Source organism: Zootoca vivipara, chromosome 9 (genome assembly GCF_965207765.1).
Source record: "Zootoca vivipara chromosome 9, rZooViv2.hap1.1, whole genome shotgun sequence".
Classification (NCBI taxonomy): domain Eukaryota; kingdom Metazoa; phylum Chordata; class Lepidosauria; order Squamata; family Lacertidae; genus Zootoca; species Zootoca vivipara.
This window is the reverse complement of record NC_142592.1, coordinates 55,795,915-55,815,675: the sequence shown is the minus strand read 5'-3', so window position 1 is coordinate 55,815,675 and position 19,761 is coordinate 55,795,915. Positions and strand designations below refer to the sequence as shown.

At 43.3% G+C, this 19,761-nt stretch overlaps 1 protein-coding gene and 1 long non-coding RNA gene across 27 annotated transcripts in view; one reads left to right on the top strand and one right to left on the bottom strand.

The window, feature by feature from the left end:
- The window catches only part of CACNA1C (calcium voltage-gated channel subunit alpha1 C), a 541,815-nt gene that overhangs the window by 5,495 nt on the left and 516,559 nt on the right, over nucleotides 1-19,761 (bottom strand). For 16 of the 26 annotated variants that reach the window (XM_088676810.1, XM_060279995.2, XM_088676815.1 and 13 more), the window contains 9 exons: nucleotides 16,219-16,321; nucleotides 13,903-14,004; nucleotides 13,129-13,256; nucleotides 9,066-9,200; nucleotides 7,834-8,186; nucleotides 5,460-5,492; nucleotides 3,272-3,403; nucleotides 2,841-2,938; nucleotides 1,829-1,932 (listed from right to left, as the gene is read on the bottom strand). In XM_088676810.1, coding sequence (XP_088532936.1) covers nucleotides 1,829-1,932; nucleotides 2,841-2,938; nucleotides 3,272-3,403; nucleotides 5,460-5,492; nucleotides 7,834-8,186; nucleotides 9,066-9,200; nucleotides 13,129-13,256; nucleotides 13,903-14,004; nucleotides 16,219-16,321 — 1,188 coding nt within the window. The remainder of the gene's footprint in view (nucleotides 1-1,828; nucleotides 1,933-2,840; nucleotides 2,939-3,271; nucleotides 3,404-5,459; nucleotides 5,493-7,833; nucleotides 8,187-9,065; nucleotides 9,201-13,128; nucleotides 13,257-13,902; nucleotides 14,005-16,218; nucleotides 16,322-19,761) is intronic. The other 10 variants (XM_088676812.1, XM_035127329.3, XM_035127337.3 and 7 more) reach the window with 1 other exon arrangement.
- LOC118090939 (uncharacterized) overlaps nucleotides 1-19,761 on the top strand; it is a 124,256-nt gene that overhangs the window by 22,492 nt on the left and 82,003 nt on the right. The gene's annotated exons all lie outside the window — the stretch shown is intronic.

Here is a 19,761-nt window from a genome sequence, read left to right as displayed (position 1 = left end):
AATAGTGCAACTATTGGAAAAACTTTGCTATGGGCAGACATGTTGGCTATCCCTGGGTTAGAGTGTTGGACAGGGCTGAGAAGGTCTAGGTCCAAATCATCACAACTATGAAGCTCACTAATTGATCCTGGGGTATTCATTTCGTTGGACTGGTCATGTTGTTCGGATGCCTGATTATCATCTTCAAAAGCAACTAAAGTGGTACCTCGGGTTACAAATGCTTCAGGTTACAGACTCTGCTAACCCAGAAATAGTACCTCGGGTTAAGAACTTTGCTTCAGGTTGAGAACAGAAATCATGTTCTGGCGGTGCGGCAGCAGCAGTAGGCCCCATTAGCTAAAGTGGTGCTTCAGGTTAAGAACAGTTTCAGGTTAAGAACGGACCTCCGGAATGAATTAAGTTCTTAACCAGAGGTACTACTGTGTTGTTGTTTAGTCATTTAGTCGTGTCCGACTCTTCGTGACCCCATGGACCATAGCATGCCAGGCACTCCTGTCTTCAACTGCCTCCCGCAGTTTGGTCAAACTCATGTTCGTAGCTTCGAGAACACTGTCCAACCATCTCATCCTCTGTCGTCCCCTTCTCCTAGTGCCCTCAATCTTTCCCAACATCAGGGTCTTTTCCAGGGAGTCTTCTCTTCTCATGAGGTGGCCAAAGTATTGGAGCCTCAGCTTCAGGATCTGTCCTTCCAGTGAGCACTCAGGGCTGATTTCCTTCAGAATGGATAGGTTTGATTCCCAACTTAAAAATGGAAAGCGTAATGCTGGTGGTCAACAAAAGAGGTTGAAAGACTCTCTCAAGGCAATCCTTAAAAAATGCAGTATAAACACTGACAATTGGGAAACACTGGCCTGCGAGCGCTCCAATTGGAGAACAGCCCTTACCAAAGGTGTCACAGACGTTGAAGACATTTGAACTCAGGACAAAAGGGAGAAACGTCCTAAGAGGAAGGCACATCTGGCCAACCCTCACCATGATCAACTTCCGTCTGGAAACTTATGTCCCCACTGTAGAAGGAAGTGTGGATCCAGAATTGGCCTCCACAGTCACTTACAGACTCAGCATTAAGACTGTGTTCATGGAAGACAATCTTACTCAGCTACAAGTGATCGCCAAAGAAGAAGAAAACTCATTATCATTTCATCTGACCCAATCTAATAAGGATATAAGAATAAAATTGTGTGTGTGTGTGTGTGTGTGTGTGTGTGTCTGTGTGTGTATATGTATATGTATATGTATATATAACACCATAAGGCCTCTCAAGAAGGCCTTAGCTGGTGCAGAAGTTCATATGGGTGGAGGTGTTCTTGCAACCATAATAGCAGCTTATTGTTAAGGCATCAAAGATAATGACTAGTATCTTGAATTAGGTCCAGCAGTGAATTGGAAGCTAGTTGCAACTGGCCAAAAATAGGCTGCACAGGCTGCAACTTCCAAATCAACTTCAGCTGCAGCATTATATACAGTACAGTATAATGCAGGCATCCCCAAACTTCGGCCCTCCAGATGTTTTGGACTACAATTCCCATCATCCCTGACCACTGGTCCTGTTAGCTAGGGATCATGGGAGTTGTAGGCCAAAACATCTGGAGGGCCGCAGTTTGGGGATGCCTGGTATAATGCAACAATTGAACTGAAAGATCACCAAGGCAACAGTAATTGCTAAACTCTCGTTTTTCAGGAAGGTACAGGTGGCATATAAGAAGTAATTGATAAATCAGCATTTCTGGTCATTGCTGTCCCTCCCCAATCCAAAAACAGCTGAGTTCAGAAGCATCCCTAGTGAGAGTATGATCCCATAGTTAGATGTTCACTGATGAAGGCTTACCTGATGATGTACCACATGCAAGGGCACTACTGTCTTCTGTGGGACTTCCGTAGCCTGATTTTTCTGTCTCTTAAGACACTCCAGATTAAAGGATGCTCTTCGACCTGCAAAGCCAGTTGCACAGAAGTATGATGATATTTTAAGCTGCTTTCATAACACAATTAGGGGTGGAACTTCATGTAACATTTTATGCTGCGAACATAGGTTCTTAATTGTATATTTGCCTTGTATCACTAATAAAGGGCATTTGCAGAGGAGAACAGGCAGGTAGAAGCAGATGCTCAATATTTTCCTGCACATCTCTTGCAACTCTTTTTGTTTTTAGCACACTTTTACCCCAGTTAGAATCCGAGACTGGAAATAAGCCTGACTGGGAAGAAAAAGGGGATGGATTTGCAGGAGAAAAATCAGCAAATACAGAAAAGGTTAAGCATTTTCATTTGGTTCCTTCCTGCTGCCACATTCAGATACAGGTTGGAGACCAATCACATCTCTTTTATATCAGATGTTATTTTTGGCCTGCATCACATTGAGATGGCAAACCTGTGTCTGGACTGTACCACATCAAAATGCAGGTGGAGGCTGACATAATGTTTGGGTGGGGAATCACTGAAGAAAGAAAACATGCTGTCTGATAGAAGGGTTGCAATCTATCTTTCTCCCTAACGTGCCTAGTTTTACATATGTCAGAATTTTTAAAGGGTATTTTTGGGGGTAGTGAAATATTCTGTCATTATATACCTGTTATATACCTGTTGTATAAGTAGTACAGTTGAGAAAGGTTTACAACCCCATTTGCTATTTGAGAGAATTAGAACTATTCTGGTTTGAAAAATTTAAAACAGGCAGCCTAACAATTCCCACAGAATATTTTTTGTGTGTGCCAATGTTTTTCAAATTGGCTGAACCCTAGTACAGTACTCCCAACACACCCATGTAGTAAAAATGCTTGTGGTTAGAAAATCTGAAGAGATATCATTTCATGTTTGTCATATGAAGCTGGAATTATTACTTAGTGATGAGGAATGCAGGAACCCACTCTTTGGAGAGTATCTAATGCTGTTTTCAGGTGGAGTTAACTGTCTGTGTTCATCATCTTTACATGAGAGCCTGTAATGGAAAAGGACAAGTTAGCTTCAAATGAGAACATGGCTCCCATTTGAGGTATGAGTTGGTACAGTTTGGAAATATATTGTCCCATCCTGCAACACGTAGGATGATTTGTGCTATTAGGATTGGAAGCTAGGATCAGAGTCTAGGGTCAAACTGTGCTATGGTTGGATGGAGAAAAATGGCAGTGTAAGTATACTCTTAGCCTCACTCCCTTACTTGAAATAAATGGGAACTCAGGGATTTTTGCTTTATGAGTTTGGAGTTGCAGGATGCCCCACCCCCCAAAAACCCCCCAAAACCCCTACTTGGCTGCAATAGCAAAATACTCACATTTCAGTTGGTACCAGCTTTGGTTCACCACAGTACTCAATTTCTTCATTCAGTTGCTCATCATATTTCTCTTCTTCTTGACAAGTCTCCTCCTCACAAACAATAGCCACCTGACTGTCTCTGGAACAGGATCTAATGAATATAAGAGAATTAAGATTGCAGTGTTGTATCTTGGAGTTTATTTATTTGTATATTTGTGGTATATAAATATATTTATTTATATACAACTTCCTAAGTTCCCAAGTTACGGTTAAAAAAAGTTATCACTTTAGTGTGCTTTTGGGAAGTGACGCAAAAGTTCTATGCATCAAGAACATGAAGCCTAAAGAACATGCTTTTTGTCCCCACCCTCACTCATCTCAAAATTTCCATGTTAGTTCTGACACAGTTAAGGGCTATACGCAAGGACTGCATCACACTTTTCTCATAATTTATGTTTTGTGTGATTTCTTTGAATGGATGTGTTACAAAAGAATGCAAAAGGAATATGTGTTTCTACATTGCCTTCACTATTTCTATCTGTAGAAGCTTGGAGAAACAGACCTGAGATACAAACTGATTGATCAAGCAAATGTTTCTGTAGCTTATTCAGGGCTTATGTATGAACATATGACACTTTCCCCTGTTGATGCTACCGTGTTTCTCCAAAAATAAGACACCGTCTTATATTTATTTTTCCTCAAAAAAACCACGGTGGCTTATTTTCAGGGGATGTCTTATTTTTTTTTAAATTAAGTATGGTTAAACTGCCTATCACTATGACTTATTTTTGGGGTATGGCTTATTTTTGGGGTATGGCTTATTTTTTGGGTATGGCTTATTTTTGGGGGTATGGCTTATTTTTGGGGTATGGCTTATTTTCGGGGTATGGCTTATTTTCGGAGAACACAGCATACTGAGATATAACTGCTGAATAACTTGCCTATACAGCAAAGGTAAACTGTGATTGGTGTCCACAACCTATATTGATTACTTAAGTAGTTTCCTATTACTGTTACTTTACATTTATCAGTTATCAGTATTTAGTGGAAAAATAAAATCTTTCTATGTTAATGTGAAATAACAGCATTGTTCTGAACTCATCACCACTAAATCAGACTAGTAGACTAATCATTTCATACTTAACAATGCATTGAAAGAGCTGAAAAAACAGACTTTGGGGGACCAAATTATATGGTATGCTGGAGATTCATGATAGATCTCCCAGTTTTAAAAGAACAAAGAGACTTTAAATGAAGTCACAGGAGACCACAAATTTGTTCAGAGCAGTAGTGGGGCAGGAAGGATTAGTAATATTCCTATAATATTCCTACACTGTTTTGAATGCCCCCTCAGACCTACTACTATTTGCCTTGTGTGGTGTAAAGTATAGGTCACTATTTGTCTCCACAAGGCAAATTACAGCTCTCTCTCTCTCTGGGTGTGTATAATTTTATTCTAGAAAACAACACAGGTGAAAGGTCAAACATTTATTCCAGCTCTGGTGCCATTCTGAATTGATGAGATATCCACAACTACTATTCCGTATTTTTTAAAAGGAATTTAATTTGAATTTGCCTGCCTGTGAAATTGGCGAATCACAGACAGGCTTTGGGAAGCATCACTTGAGCGGCAGAGGCAACTGGAGACTGCCTGCAGTCTCCACTTGGGTTTGCTTCCCAGGGTTAAAAAGGGGGCACATCCTAATCCAGCACAGCATTCTGCTGGCTGCCACCAGGTGGACTGATTGAACTGATAATCACCCAATGCCCAGGCCAAAGTCCACTTAGATCTGTAATCAATAAAGTTGTGGCCTGTTTTGATCCAAGAACGTAGTCCTATATTCTTTCATGTTCACAAGACACCAGGCAGCAGATTCATTGCGCTTGAACATACAATCACATTTCAGTAATTTTTCAAAGAAAGTTGAAAGATCAGTCAGGGCTCTCCCACATAGTTTGTAGTTTGGCCTGAGCACTCAGAATTTGTTGCAAAATAACTTATAAGTGCTCTGCATAATACATCCAAATTAATTTATTGTAAGTATATGCCCTACATTACAACAAATTAATCAATTAGTTGTTCAGTGATGTGATCTCTTGCTCTCTCACTAGGTTTGCCAGTACTGAAAATAAATAGTTTATATTTAATATCAGTCTATAAAGTAACATATCCCAAGTATGTTAAGAGCACGAAGAGAAAGACCTACCGCCCCAGTGTTTCATAGTAATGTGTCCTAGTTCTTCAGGGAAGTATAGGAAGGAAAAGAAGATCAGATCAGGAATATAGATGGAAAGGAAAAATAAATAAAATAGATTTGGATTTCTTTTGGATTTGCAGGAAAACATAGAAAAATAGAACAATACTAGTTCTTGCAAAAGCACTTGTCTTGCAAAAGAAACTTGACTGCTCTGCTATGTTAGCAACACTTTCAAGCTCACTTTCCATCAATTCTAAGCAGAGGTATCAAATCATCTTTATAGTAGACGCTTAGGTGTTGTACTAATATTTTTCTACAACAACAACAACAACAACAACAACAACAATTTATTATTTATACCCTGCCCCTCTGGCTGGGTTTCCCTAGCCACTCTGGGCGGCTTCCAACCGAATATTAAAATACAATAATCTATTAAACATTAAAAGCTTCCCTAAACAGGGCTGCCTTCAGATGTCCTCTAAAAGTCTGGTAGTTATTTTTCTTTTTGACATCTGGTGGGAGGGCGTTCCACAGGGCGGGTGCCACTACCGAGAAGGCCCTCTGCCTGGTTCCCTGTAACTTGAATTCTCGCAGCGAGGGAACCGCCAAAAGGCCCTTGGCGCTGGACCTCAGTGTCCGGGCAGAATGATGGGGGTGGAGATGCTCCTTCAGGTATACTGGACCTAGGTCGTTTAGGGCTTCAAAGGTCAGCACCAACACTTTGAATTGTGCTCGGAAACGAACTGGGAGCCAATGTAGTTCTTTCAAGACGCTCCTTCAGTTATGTGGTCTCGGCGGCCACTCCCAGTCACCAGACTAGCTGCCGCATTCTGGATAATTTGTAGTTTCCAGGTCACCTTCAAAGGTAGCCCCACATAGAGTGCATTGCAGTAGTCCAAGTGAGAGATAACTAGAGCATGCACCACTCTGGCGAGACAGTCCGCGGGCCTCAGCCTGCGTACCAGATGGAGCTGATAAACAGCTGCCCTGGACACAGAATTGACCTGCGCCTCCATGGACAGCTGTGAGTCCAAAATGACTCCCAGGCTGTGCACCTGGTCCTTCAGGGGCACAGTTACCCCATTCAGGACCAGGGAGTCCTCCACACCTGCCCAGCTCCTGTCCCCCACAAACAGTACTTCTGTCTTGTCAGGATTCAACCTCAATCTGTTAGCCACCATCCAACCTCCAACCGCCTCCAGACACTCACACAGGACCTTCACTGGCTCTGATTTGAAAGAGAGGTAAAACTGGGTATCAGTTAAAAAGCATGGGGGAGAGGACAGAACCCTGAGGCACTCCACAAGTGAGAGCCCAAGGGTCTGAGCATTCATCCCCCACCACCACTTTCTGAACACGGCCCAGGAGGAAGGAGCGGAACCACTGTATGACAGTGCCCCCAGCTCCCAACCCCTCTAGACGGTCCAGAAGGATGTTATGGTCGATGGTGTCAAAAGCCGCTGAGAGATCCAGCAGAACTAGGAAACAGCTCTCACCTTTGTCCCTAGCTCGCCGGAGATCATCAACCAGTGTGATCAAGGCAGTTTTAGTCCCATGATTAGGCCTGAATCCCGACTGGAAGGGATCCAAATGGTCCGCTTCTTCCAGGTGTGCCTGGAGTTGTTCAGCAACCACTCGCTCAATCACCTTGCCCAAGAATGGAAGATTTGAGACTGGGCTATAGTTGGCCATATTGGCCGCATCTAAAGATGGTTTTTAAAGAAGCGGTTTAATATCCGCCTCTTTCAGCAGGTGTGGGAAGGCTCCTTCACAGAGAGAAGCATTCACCACCCCGCGAAGCCCATCGCCCAGCCCTTCCCGGCTAGCTTTTATAAGCCAGGATGGGCAAGGATCAAGGAGACAGGTGGTTGGTTTCACTCATCCAAGCAGCCTGTCCACATCCTCAGAAGTAACAGATTGAAATTGATCCCATGCAACTTGACTAGACAGGACTCTAGCACTCCCCTGCTCCCACGGTGGGGTCTACCTTTTCCTGAATCTGAACGACTTTATCTGCAAAAAACTTTGCAAAATCATTGCAGGAGATCATGTGGCCCATACTGGGCCCTGATGGAGCAGGTGGTTACGCTAAATTGCGAACCACCTGAAAAAGTCTCTTCCTTCTGCTAGACAATAATGTTCATTTCATCTGTATTTGAGAAACACAAACACTCTCAAGTGTTGTTCCCTATGGTTATTATTTCATTCCCTGGATTATATATTAGGCTGAGACACTTCTCATAACTAATTCCTGTGTGGCTCTTCACATATATGGATGGCCTACAAATGTGCAAAGAGCAAAGGAAGAGGGAAGAATGCAAAAAAATATATATCCCTATATTTATAGAAAATAATAGAACTGCTGCTACAGTTTACTCTTTACCTTCTGCAGCCAAGCTTCCAAGGAACTTCTGGGATCCGTGCAGTGGGTGATAGAGGGGTGCCGTGGCCTTCCACAGTACTGACAGTGCTGGGGTAGCTTGGTGGGCTGGGGAAGCGACTCAAAGCAGTGTTGTTGGCATTGTTGATGTTAGCATTGGAGCCAGATGATGAGTAGCTGCTTGGAGTGAAAGTGGAATCCACAAGCTTCTCATGGGATGGGGATTCAGTGTCTCCCTGATTGCTGCTAGATTTATTGATGTGCAAGGGGCGCTGAGTGGTGAATGTCTGAGGGAATGAACTTCTGCCATCACTTTGGTAGTAGCCGACATGATTTCCAAACAAGCCACCTGCTCTCTGTGAGCAAAATCAAAAACATATTCTTAATGAGTGGTTCAAATAGACACTTCTAATGTGTTTATTTTATGCATGAGTGCAGTATTGTTTGAAGTGAGTCATTTTCACCAATATTTCAAGCAGGACATGAAGGGAACCACTCTCCCATTTATGATTCTCAGCAGCTGGTGTTCAGAGGCATACTGCCCCTGGCAGTGGAGGTAGAATATAAGCTTTCATGGCTAATAGTTATTGATAGCTTAATTCTCCATGAATTTGTTTAATCCCATTTTAAGGCTGTCCCAAGATGTACCACAAAGCCCTGGCCGACTTCTGGAACATCCAAATGGCTCGTGCTGTTGACATGCTATCCTCCCAAAAGAGCAGAGCTAGTCATCAAACCAGGTGCCTTTTAACAGCCACTGAGAAGACTTCCTTCACTGATATATCTCCTGAAGCATTACTATATCAGGGCACATTCTCTTCAGGGCAGTGGCAACTTATGCCGGCTTTATAGGGTCCCTAAGGCTATATACATTAAGCAAGACAAATTTTAAGCCTCCATAGTTAACTGCCATCTAAGGAGAGAAGTGAATGAGGTTTCATCTGGTTGACATCAAATCTAGGGAGAGAAAGAAGTGCAGACAAGCTGCTCCCTAGTACATTGTTAAACATAAAGAGGGAATCCACCCTGTAACCAACCAACTTTAATTATTGATCTGACAGAATCAGGGGACATTGCTTCCTGTTGGATATAACAGATATGCTTATTTGATTATTATTTTTAATGGTCAGTTAACATCTTTCAAATTCCAAAATTAGTTAACATTTTTGTGATTTGATATGTTAGAATATAATATCATTCCATAGGCCAATGGAGGTTTTTAGAAAAGTACTTACTCTGAAAATATCATCTTCAGAGGCAGCAGAAACAGCTTCTTTCATGGCCTTGTCTAATTCTTCTTCAGCTGTTAAGTCTCCAGAGATTGCCCGTCGAATTTCTGGTCCAATGTCATGTAATGTGCGCAAACCAGCCTGTAAAATAGTATGATTCAGCACATCAGTAGGTTAGAGAAAAAATAGTGACACTTAATTGGAACTGGGCACCTAAGAGCTACTGAGTCTCAATGAAATGGGATGTTGTAGTGGTGGGGTGACCAGCCTCATATAACCAATGGACTTAAGTCTAATTAATGCATGAAGGAGTTAATGCCATAGAGTAAGCTGTCCTGTCAGGCTTAGCTATGTCACTTCCCCTTACCTTAGGAGGAAATAAGCCTATTGTTTGACCCATTCTAGCTCAGAAACTCAGTAGGTTTGAGCTGTAGCTCCAGCTCAGCCACATGTCTCTCACCAGCTACTCTTGAGGTCCTATACCAAAAATCTATATCAAAAATCCAACATGGAACTTAAATTTTGACCTAGTTATTTCTCCTTAGTAAATAAGACATGTGGAGAAAATGCCCTAAATTTTGCTTGAATGAACCAGGCACAACCACCTACCAGTACAAAAGCACACACCAAGTTCTGTCTGGCAGCAACATCAAAAAATATCAGTTCCTCAGATAGGCACTTCTCCATATTCCCAGGAGATCACTACCAACTTCCCCAACTTCCCTAAAGGTGTTTGCAGATGTGACCTGTGCTCTGGCTGAAAAAGTGCCAGCTGTCACTCAACTCAATATGGAAAGGAAAACCTTAAAACATGGACTGTGCCCATATAGGTTTTTGCCACTCATATCGGGATCCTTCACACCAGGGTCTCTTGTCCCTCATCAACCATCATAACACACTGCAACTGGCATCTACACTGCATTGTTCATTAGAACAGAAGCCTTTTTTGTAAGTCACATAATTAGGTTAGATAGCTTTGAACCAACAAGTTCCTGTTATTTTCAATATTCTGTTTTATCTGTTTGCCCTCTTTCTTTGTTATTCTTAACTAGCGGTTGTGCACTTGTTGCTCCACTTGCTTGCTCCACTGCCACTTCCTCCACATTATACCCCTAGAGTATCCCCTTCCCACCCCATGCTACTACAGGTAGCAACCATTTTGTGTGAGTGACCCGCTCCTGGAGGAGCCTGAAGGAGGTTACCATGCACATGGTCTGTGCGAGCAGGGTGGACAAACGGAGGAGGGAGGGGAAAGGAGAGGGAGGGAAATAGGTGCAAATGGAGGGTACAGAATGGAAGACAAAAACATATTCTGTTAATGTGGAATCCTCTGCTGGGGGAGGCGCCTGAGAATAAGTGGGATACTGAGTCCGTAGCTCTTTTGCCATGGTTATGCAGATGCTGGCGCTCACTCACAGAAGTTCCTCATTGCCTACCCAGAGCAGAAATGCCTATCTTTTGCCATGCTAAGCTTGTTCCCATCCTGCTTTTCAAAAGGAAGAGGCAGGGTTGTAGAATTTATTGGATCAACGTTTCAATTCATGCTTAGCCATATCCATACATTGGTACCTTGGGTTATGTACCCGATTTGTTCCGGGGTGTGGTTCGTAACCTGAAAAGTACATAACTCGAACAAACATGAAAGCGCACTTCTGCGCATAACGCTTCTGTGCATGCGCAGACTACGTGCGCCGCTTCTGCGCAGACCGTGATGGGGGGGGGCGCGAAAAAATACTTCCAGGTTTGCAGAGTTCGCAACTCAAAAGTACGTAATCCAAAGCAAACGTAACCCAAGGTATGACTGTATATCACGGGTGTCAAACACAAGGCCCGGGGGCCAAATCCGGCCCGCCAGACCTCGTCATGTGGCCCGCCGAGCGCCCCAGCCAGCGGGACCCAGCAGTGGGACCTTGCTGCTGAAGCGCCGCGCCAACAAAGCGCTGACAAACAGCTGGGGCCGGGGAAATGCTTTTTGCCCCTGGGTCCCTTCGCGCTCTTTTCTGGCGCTGAATCAAGGCGGCGACCCCCCCTCCCTTTCTTTCTTCCTCTCTCTCGTTCTTATTCTTTCTTTCCCTCTCCTTCCTTCCTTCTTTATCTCTGTCTTCTCTCCCTCTTTCTTTTTTTCCTTCTTTATTCCTTCTTTCCTACTCTTCTTTCTCTCACCTCTTTCCTTCCTCTCTCCCTCCTGCTCCCTCTTTTCTTCCTTCCTTCCTTCCTTCCTTCCTTCCTTCCTTCCTTCCTTCCTTCCTTCCTTCCTTCCTTCCTTCCTTCCTTCCCAACTTTCTTCCTCTCCCTCATTCTTATTCCTTCTTTCCCTCTACTTCCTTCCTTCTTTCTCCCTTTCCGTCTTCTCTCCCTCTTTCTTTTTCTTTCCTTCTTTATTCTCTTCCTTATTTCCTACTCTTCTTTCTCTCCCCTCTTTCCTTCCTTCCTTCCTCTCTCCCTCCCACTCCCTCTTTTCTTTCTTCCTTCCTTCCTTCTTTCCTTCCTTCCTTCCTCCCCTCCCCTCCCTCTCCTCAGAAACATAGGATGCTGCTTTATACTTCTGGCCCTTAAACCCTGGAACCAGGAGAGCAGCTTCAGTGAGTCAACCTCAGCCAGTCCCTTTGGTGAAGGGTGGTGGCTCACTGGCAGAACATCTGTCCTGCATGCAGAAGGACCCCAGCATCTCCAGGTACTAGTAGCTCTGCAAAGGTCCTGCATGAAACCCTAGCGAGCCTCCACCACCCAGTGCAGTTACCAAAAATCATTTTTCAATAAATTGTACAACATTTGAATATCTACTTGCCATTATTCTGACTATGTTTCTGCTTTCAGAGCTAGTTATTACTTACATTATTACAAAAAACAGTAATAATTGAATGCAGTGACAATAATTTATGATAATAAAGAGTGGACACATAGTCCTACAGATACAACCGGCCCTTTGAGGGTGACCAAACTGCTGATGCGGCCCCCGATGAATTTGAGTTTGACACCCCTGCTGTATATACTAGATTTGTGCATTATGTAGTTTGGAAGAAATAGAAACCCAAGTTCGAGTTCTTCATCTGGCAGCAAGGGCCAGGACAGTGTCCCTTTAGAAGCAATTTATCTGACCTCCCAGATTTCACCTAACCTGGGGCTTATAGCGGTTAATAGGGAGTGTGGTAGCAGCAACCAGACAGTTTGGGATGCAACTGGCCTACATTGCAAAGGTGTTGTGCAAGGAAGGGCATAAGTAGCCTCTTCTTGCCTCTCCTTTCCATTGCTAGAAACAAGTTTCAGTTTTCACTTTTAAGCAAAAACTGGCAAACTACATGACTGCAGAAGCTTATTCTAATATTGGAGTAGATAAAGGTAAAAAATATAAAAGACCCCTGGATGGTTAAGTCCAGTCAAAGGCGACTATGGGGTGCAGTGCTCATCTTGCTTTTCAGGCTGAGAGAGCAGCATTTGCTTTTCGGGTCATGTGGCCAGCATGACTAAATCACTACTGGTGCACGGAGGACTGTGAAAAGTGCCAGAGCATACAGAAACACTGTTTACTTTTCCACCACAGCAGCACCTATTTATCTACTTGCACGGGTATGCTTTCAAACTGCTAGGCTGGCAGAAGCTGGGACAAAGCAACAGGAGCTCACCCCGTTGTGCTCATTCGAACCGCCGACCTTCTGATCGGCAAGCCCAAGAGGCTCAGTGGTTTAGACCACAGCGCCACCCGCTCCCTATTGTAGTACAGACAGATAAATGGGAGTGTGTATTAAGGTATCATGGAAATGAAAAGCCTGTGAAAAATTGAAGCTTGTTCTGCAGGAGCTGAGCACAATCAATAAAAAGTACACAAAAGGATACCTGGCATAGCCATGTCTTGCAGGGGTAAAAAGCTGGTGGTAAAAAGCTGGCATTCAATGGTGATTTAGTCAGAACACATTTAAAATTAGGTCTGGGACTCATCAAATAGGATGTTGTACCTCCCCAATTTTCCCACAGTTTGAGATTCGTTGGTTTCTATCTTTGGTGGAAGGACTATGGAAATGGTGGATGTGGTGGATCAGTATAATAATATTAGGCAATATCTGTTTCTTACCTGGAGGGAAAGAGCATTCCTCTGTGAAGGTTTGCCAACAAGGCCCTGTTCTTTGCGTTTCTTGAATTTTCGGAAATACTCTTGAATCAGGAATGTAGCATAAAACTTTCCAACTGTTACCTCATCATCTATGTTTAAAAGCATAGAAGAAGCTGAAAACAATTATATTTATTTGTTGCTTTCTCATTCACCAGTGCATAGTTATCTACTGGTGGTAATATCCAGCCAGGCAAAAAGTTATTCTCATATACTGTAAAGAGAAGCTAGGTTTCTCTATTCTAAGTAATTCCAGAGCATGTTACAGAGTATTCCCCCCCCCCCCATGTTTAACATGTAAGCAGAATAGAAAGAGGAACAAATAATGGTAGGTAGAAAGGGAGATTGTATACATATCAGTGTACTATTTAAGTTTATAACTGATACCAATAGGGAGTATGGTAGCTTTACATATATCTTATCCTAAAATGCACATCAGTTTGTCATGTGTATCTAAATGCCTTACATAGTGATCTTCTTTTGTTTCTAAAAGTAGTAAGAAAAATACATTTTTTCAATAAAGTTGTCTATATCTGTTTGGCTGCTCTCAATTGTTTTGTCATTTTTTCTGTTAATGCAGATTTCTACTCACTAATACTCATGCACCAGAGGTTCAGCTTGTCATTTCCAGTTCTTGGCTATTACTTGTCTAGCCATCGCCTTCATAAATAATATTTCTTTGCAAGAAAAAAAATTGATTTGTCCTTCAGTATTAAATACAGAAAAAGGTGTGCTCACCACCTGCTGGGGGCACAACCTGATCCAACAGCTTCATGCTGGTACGCTTCCAAATCTTTTTAATTATTGCACGCAGCTCTTCATTTGCTTGCTCCAAGTTACCTGCCAGAAGAAATAGTAGTCTGAGAAGTAATTTTAAGACAAGTCTCTCAGAAACATCTTTGATTCTAGCAAATACAATCAAGCCTGTACAAAAAATGAAGGAAAAAAACTTTTTGCTGGCTTTTATGACCTGCATAGCATGGTGTGAGAGACTGCATGTGGATAAAGCAGAAGGGCACGTATATTTTTTTATTGGTGAACATACAAGATGTACATAATATTATATGCAGTTATAAAACAATATATAACCATATATTGCAAAGCTTGCAGTATTAATTGCAAAAGCAAAGCTTACAGAACACAAGCACTGTTGCTTAAATCTACCTTAAAGGCCCCTGACCATCAGGTCCAACATGGTAAAAGTGAATTGTGTCATTTCAGTACTGAATAAAGAAACTCTATTTATAAATAAATACATATTTTGCTGTCTCCCTTCTCTTATTGTTATCATATTAGTCAGTTTGACTGACTAAGCCATATCCGATACCTTCAGACACCACTAATCAATGAAAGCAGGGTTGTCTTTTTCTACTGCTGCTATTGAAAGGTGAGTTACCATTTTCACATTTTCACCTATCATTTTGTAAATCCAAACAGAATAAATAACAGGTCAAATGGAAGGTCAGTACCTATGATTTTATTGATTTCTACCATAACAGAGTCCAAACGGCTTAAAGTTAGGGGAGGACAAAAAAGATGATACAGGCAACACCACACTCGCGTGAGTTCAAGTCACATGTGACTGCACACACACGTACACACGTACACACACACACACACACACACACACACACACACTGTTTTTGGTACCAAAAGGGGGCGGAACAGGCTGGAATGGGGGGGGGGAGATTGTGGCAGGGAAATCTCCACTTGCATGCATCCTAGGAAGGAATCCCCAACTCCTTTCTTCAGATTAGGGATAGATTTGACTGAAACGGTGTAGTATTAAATACCACCTACTCACTGACTTACAAATGTTCTCCCTTCTGGTTATGCACAGAGCAGATTTTGGGATCTGCACTCATAAAAAACTCCCAAATCTTCTGTGGGATTATCTTTTCAAAATCAGGTTTCCATGTTGCTTGATACAAATTATCACAGCCACCCAACTCTGCTGCAAGCCTGTCCATTTTATCATAAAAAAATACTTTTGAGTAAACAATACATATGTGCTAAGAAATACTCCTCTCTCTTCGCAGAAACTTTGAGAGAGGAGTATGCCTTAGCACATATGTATTGTTTCCTCAAAAGTATTTGTTTTTCTGGGAAATGATTTATAATGAATTGAAAAAAATGTTCAAAATGTCTTTTGTTAAAAAACCAGAAGGTTTCTTAATAGGATTAATAGGAGCTGAACTACCTTTGAAGCCAGACAGTCAATAGCCCTGGTTAACTCCACATTCCAGCGGGCCACCAGGGAATCAGCTGAAAGGCTATCAACATGGGATAAAGCATCCCCTACCACTCTCTGGAAACCATTTGGATCCATTAGGTGGTGGGGGCAGACCATCCGAATCAGTCCCACCACCCTGCAGAGGGGAAGCAGGCTCTAAGGCAAGCCTGGGTGGCGCAGGGTGCCAGGCCGCCGGGCCGCCAGGGGGGTGCCGCGCGGCTGTGCCTGCTGCAGCGGTGCGCTGCGCCCGCCAGAGAGGCGCAATGAGAAACTGGGCAGGGGGGCGCCGGAGCGATCATCGCACCACGGCGCCAGGGTACCCGATATGCTTAAGACGGCCCTGAGGGGAAGGGTCGCAGAGAAGTCCAGTTGCACCAGGAAGTGATCTGACCATGGCACTTCTTTAGTTTCGCTTTTATTTAGGTAGTGTCAGATCCCCAGCATCCATAGAGGTGAACACCAGGTCCAAGGTATGTCCGCGGCTATGAGTTGGGCCAGAAAAGTCATATATCTCTCCCAGCCACAAAAGAGTGGTGTTATGATAAGGTAATTTTGTACATGACTGCACACCTGCCTAAACTCTAAAGAATTAATTATTTTTTTATTATGAATTAAAATATAAGTCAATATAGGTGTAAAAACCATACCTTAAAAATGTGACTAAGCTGCTTACCCCAGTCACTTGATGTCTGTCCAAATATACAGTAAATGGCACCTTGGTTTGTATTCGTCTTTAGTCCTGACTCACTCCAGACTGCTGCTGTCCATGGCCCAGCCTTGATAGTTTCCCACACAATCATACTGCACCTTAAGGGTCTTACCTTCTGTTTTGATCCTCAGTGCTGTTCTGACCAGTGCAAATAAAGTTGCATTAAACATGACAGTCCCATCACTATTTAGCGGCATATTCATGGACACAAGGCGCTATGAGGATTGAAAAAATAGAGAAAATATTATGCTGAATGAACCATATTCATTCACATGCTTTTCTTTCATCAGATTCAAGATTAACTCAAATACTGCTATACCCCTCATCCCCAGGTTCTTTCTTTTTTGACTTTTGAATCTTCCTGGACAAACTTGGTATATTGCATCCAAAAGTGACCATTTCCAGACGTTTTCATGGAAAATGTTGCATTGTTGTCCAGCTACCAACAAACTAAATCAGAAGTTCTCAAACTTTCTATTCCAGGGTTCATGTGAGAGGGCTGTAAATTACTGAGGCTTACCAGTCACTAAAAGATGGGGGAGGCAGAGTTTGGCAAGGGAGACATGTCTCTGTTAATTCTTCTCAGCCTCTTGGCAGCTTTCAGTACCATCAGCCATGGTATTCTTCTGGTAAAAAGGGCCCCTGACCATCAGGTCCAGTCGGGTTGCGGCGCTCATCTCGCTCTATAGGCCGAGGGAGCCGGCGTTTGTCCGCAGACAGCTTTCGGGTCATGTGGCCAGCATGACAAAGCTGCTTCTGGTGAACCAGAGCAGCGCACGGAAACGCCGTTTACCTTCCCGCCGGAGCGGTCCCTATTTATCTACTTGCACTTTGATGTGCTTTCGAACTGCTAGGTGGGCAGGAGCTGGGACCGGGCAATGGGAGCTCACCCCGTTGCAGGGATTCGAACCGCCGACCTTCTGATCAGCAAGTCATAGACTCTGTGGTTTAACCCACAGCGCCACCTGGGTCCTTCTGGAGCGACTGTCCAAACTGGGGGAGGGGTGTATGGCACTGCTTTGCAGTGGTTCCAGTCCTACCTGAGTGGTCGTTCCCAGAGGGTGTTGCTTGGAAAATGCTTTTCAGCCCTGTGGAACCTTCAATGTGGGGTTCCACAGGGCTCAATCCTAACCCCCATGTTTAACATCACATGAAGCCACTGCGTGGGGTTATGCAGAGGTTTGGGGTAGGTTGTCAGCAGTATGCTGATGACACTCAGCTCTATTTCTCCTTTGCATCTGCAGGTGAGGCAGTGGAAGTGCTGGACCAGTGTCTTGCCTCAGTAATGGACTGGATGAGAGCCAACAAACTGAAACTCAATCCATTTAAGACTGGGGCACTGTTAGTGGGTGGTTCCCTAGACCAGATGGGTGGGAGGTCGCCTGCTCTTGATGGGTTACACTTCCTCTGAAGGAGCAGGTTCATAGCTTGGAGGTACTCATGGATCTTTTGCTACTGCTCGAGGCTCAGGTGGGCTCAGTGGCCCAGAGTGCCTTTCATAAGCTTTGACTAGTGGCCCAGCTATGCCCCTATCTGGACAGGGAAAGCCTAACTACTGTTGTCTATGCTCTGGTAACCTCAAGGTTAGATTACTGCAATGTGTTATATGTAGGGCTGCCTCTGAAGATGGTTTGGAAACTTCAGCTAGTGCAGAATTCAGCGGCCAGGTTGCTCACCAGAGCAAGACGGTTTGTTCATATTACACCGATCATGGTCCGACTGCGCTGGCTACCAGTTAGTTTTTGGGCCCAATTCAAAGTGCTGGTTTTGTCCTATAAAGCCTTAAACGGCTCAGGGCGGCAATACCTCAAGGACTGCCTCTTTCCATATGAACCTACCTGGACCCTAAGAACATCTTCTGAGGCCCTTCTTCGTGTGCCTCTTACTCGAGAGGTCCAGAGGGTGGCAACACGAGAACGGGCCTTTTCTGCAGTGGCTCCCTGTCTGCGGAATGCTCTCCCCAGGGAAGTTTGCCTGGCACCTTCATTATACACCTTTAGGTGCCAGGCAAAAACGTTTCTTTTTAACTAGGCCTTTGGTTGATTTGATTGACATCCTATGCTCTTTTAAAATGTGGGTTTTTTGGGGGGGGAGTTATTTGGTTTTTATTTTGATTATATATTTATACAGTGGTATCTCTGGTTACAAACTTAATTCGTTCCAGAGGTCTGTTCTTAACCTGAAACCGTTCTTAACCTGAGGTACCACTTTAGCTAATGGGGCCTCCCACCGCCACACTATTTCTGTTCTCATCCTGGGGCAAAGTTCTTAACCCAAGGTACTACTTCTGGGTTAGCGGAGTCTGTAACCTGAAGTGTTTGTAACCCAAGGTGTTTGTAACCCGAGGTACCACTGTATTTTGATTTTGTTCTGTGAACTGGGTATAAGGTGGTATATTTTAAAAATAAAATAAATACCGACATCATTTTCTATGGCTATCTAATCATGCTTTGGAAATTGCTATATTCTTTGCCACGGTGATTTCCTTAAGAACACAAGAAGAGCCCATCTAGTTCAATATTGTATTGGTCACAGTGGCCAATCAGGTTCCTGTAGGATGCATGAAAGCAGAATCTGAGCGCAACAGCATTTCCCCCACTTCTAATTCCCAGCAACTAGTATACAGAGATATACTGCTTCTATTTCATCTTCCATGAATTTGTCTAATCTGCTTTTAAAGCCATCCAAATTAGTGGCTGTCACTGTCACTTCCGGGGGTGAAATCCAAAGTTTAACTATGAGCTGCATGTGGAAGTATTTTCTTTTGTTTGTCCTTCCAACATTCAGCTTCATTAGATGGCATATTATAATAGAGAAATAAAAACTTCTCCTTATCCATTTTCTCGACACCATACATAATCTTCTACATTTCTATCATGTATCCTTACCATTTTTCTAAATGAAAAAGCCCCAAATGTTGTAATCTTTCCTTTTATGGGAGTTGCTCCAATCCCTTGATAATTTTAATTTCCCTTTTGTGTATCTTTTCCAGCTCTAGTTCATATTTCCTTAAGCTAGGTAGAGACACTGGCTCCGGAGTACCCCAAGTTGCAGTCTTACACTGTACTCTAACCACTATATGACACTCAGCATGAGTGTGAAAGAGATACATGTAGAGGCAAGAAAATGTAGCAGCCACACAAGGTGCTTTTCTTTTTCCTCAGTTAGTTCATCTGTTGTTTTGCCTCCCTCTTTTTTGTTTTTTCTCTTCCTTTGCTCACACTTCACTCTCCCCTCTGTCTATTGTTAGATTTCTTTCTTTCCTTTCCTCCCCTCCAAACTTACACGCTGCAGTCACCTCTCTCATCTTTTTCTCTGGCAAATTCTCAGACCCACATGGGCCTGTGCAGAAACATGCAGGCAGCTGCTGATGCTGACAGTAGTCCAGCCAAAAAGTCCAGCCAGGAGATGGCTGCAGCACTGGGGCCTACCTAAAATTGGGCTCAGGGTTTGGGATTTGTTTATTTACTACATTTATTTGCAATCTGAAAAACATGATATCAAAGGAAAGGGGTTGGAGGAGGAAAAAGTTAAAGGTTGGTGTCCTTTATATTTCTGAAGGAGTGCCTCCTCCCGTATTAAGTTCATCAGAGGAAGCCTTCTCTGTGTACTACCTTTAGGAGAAATACACTGTACTGTCATACCTCATGATACG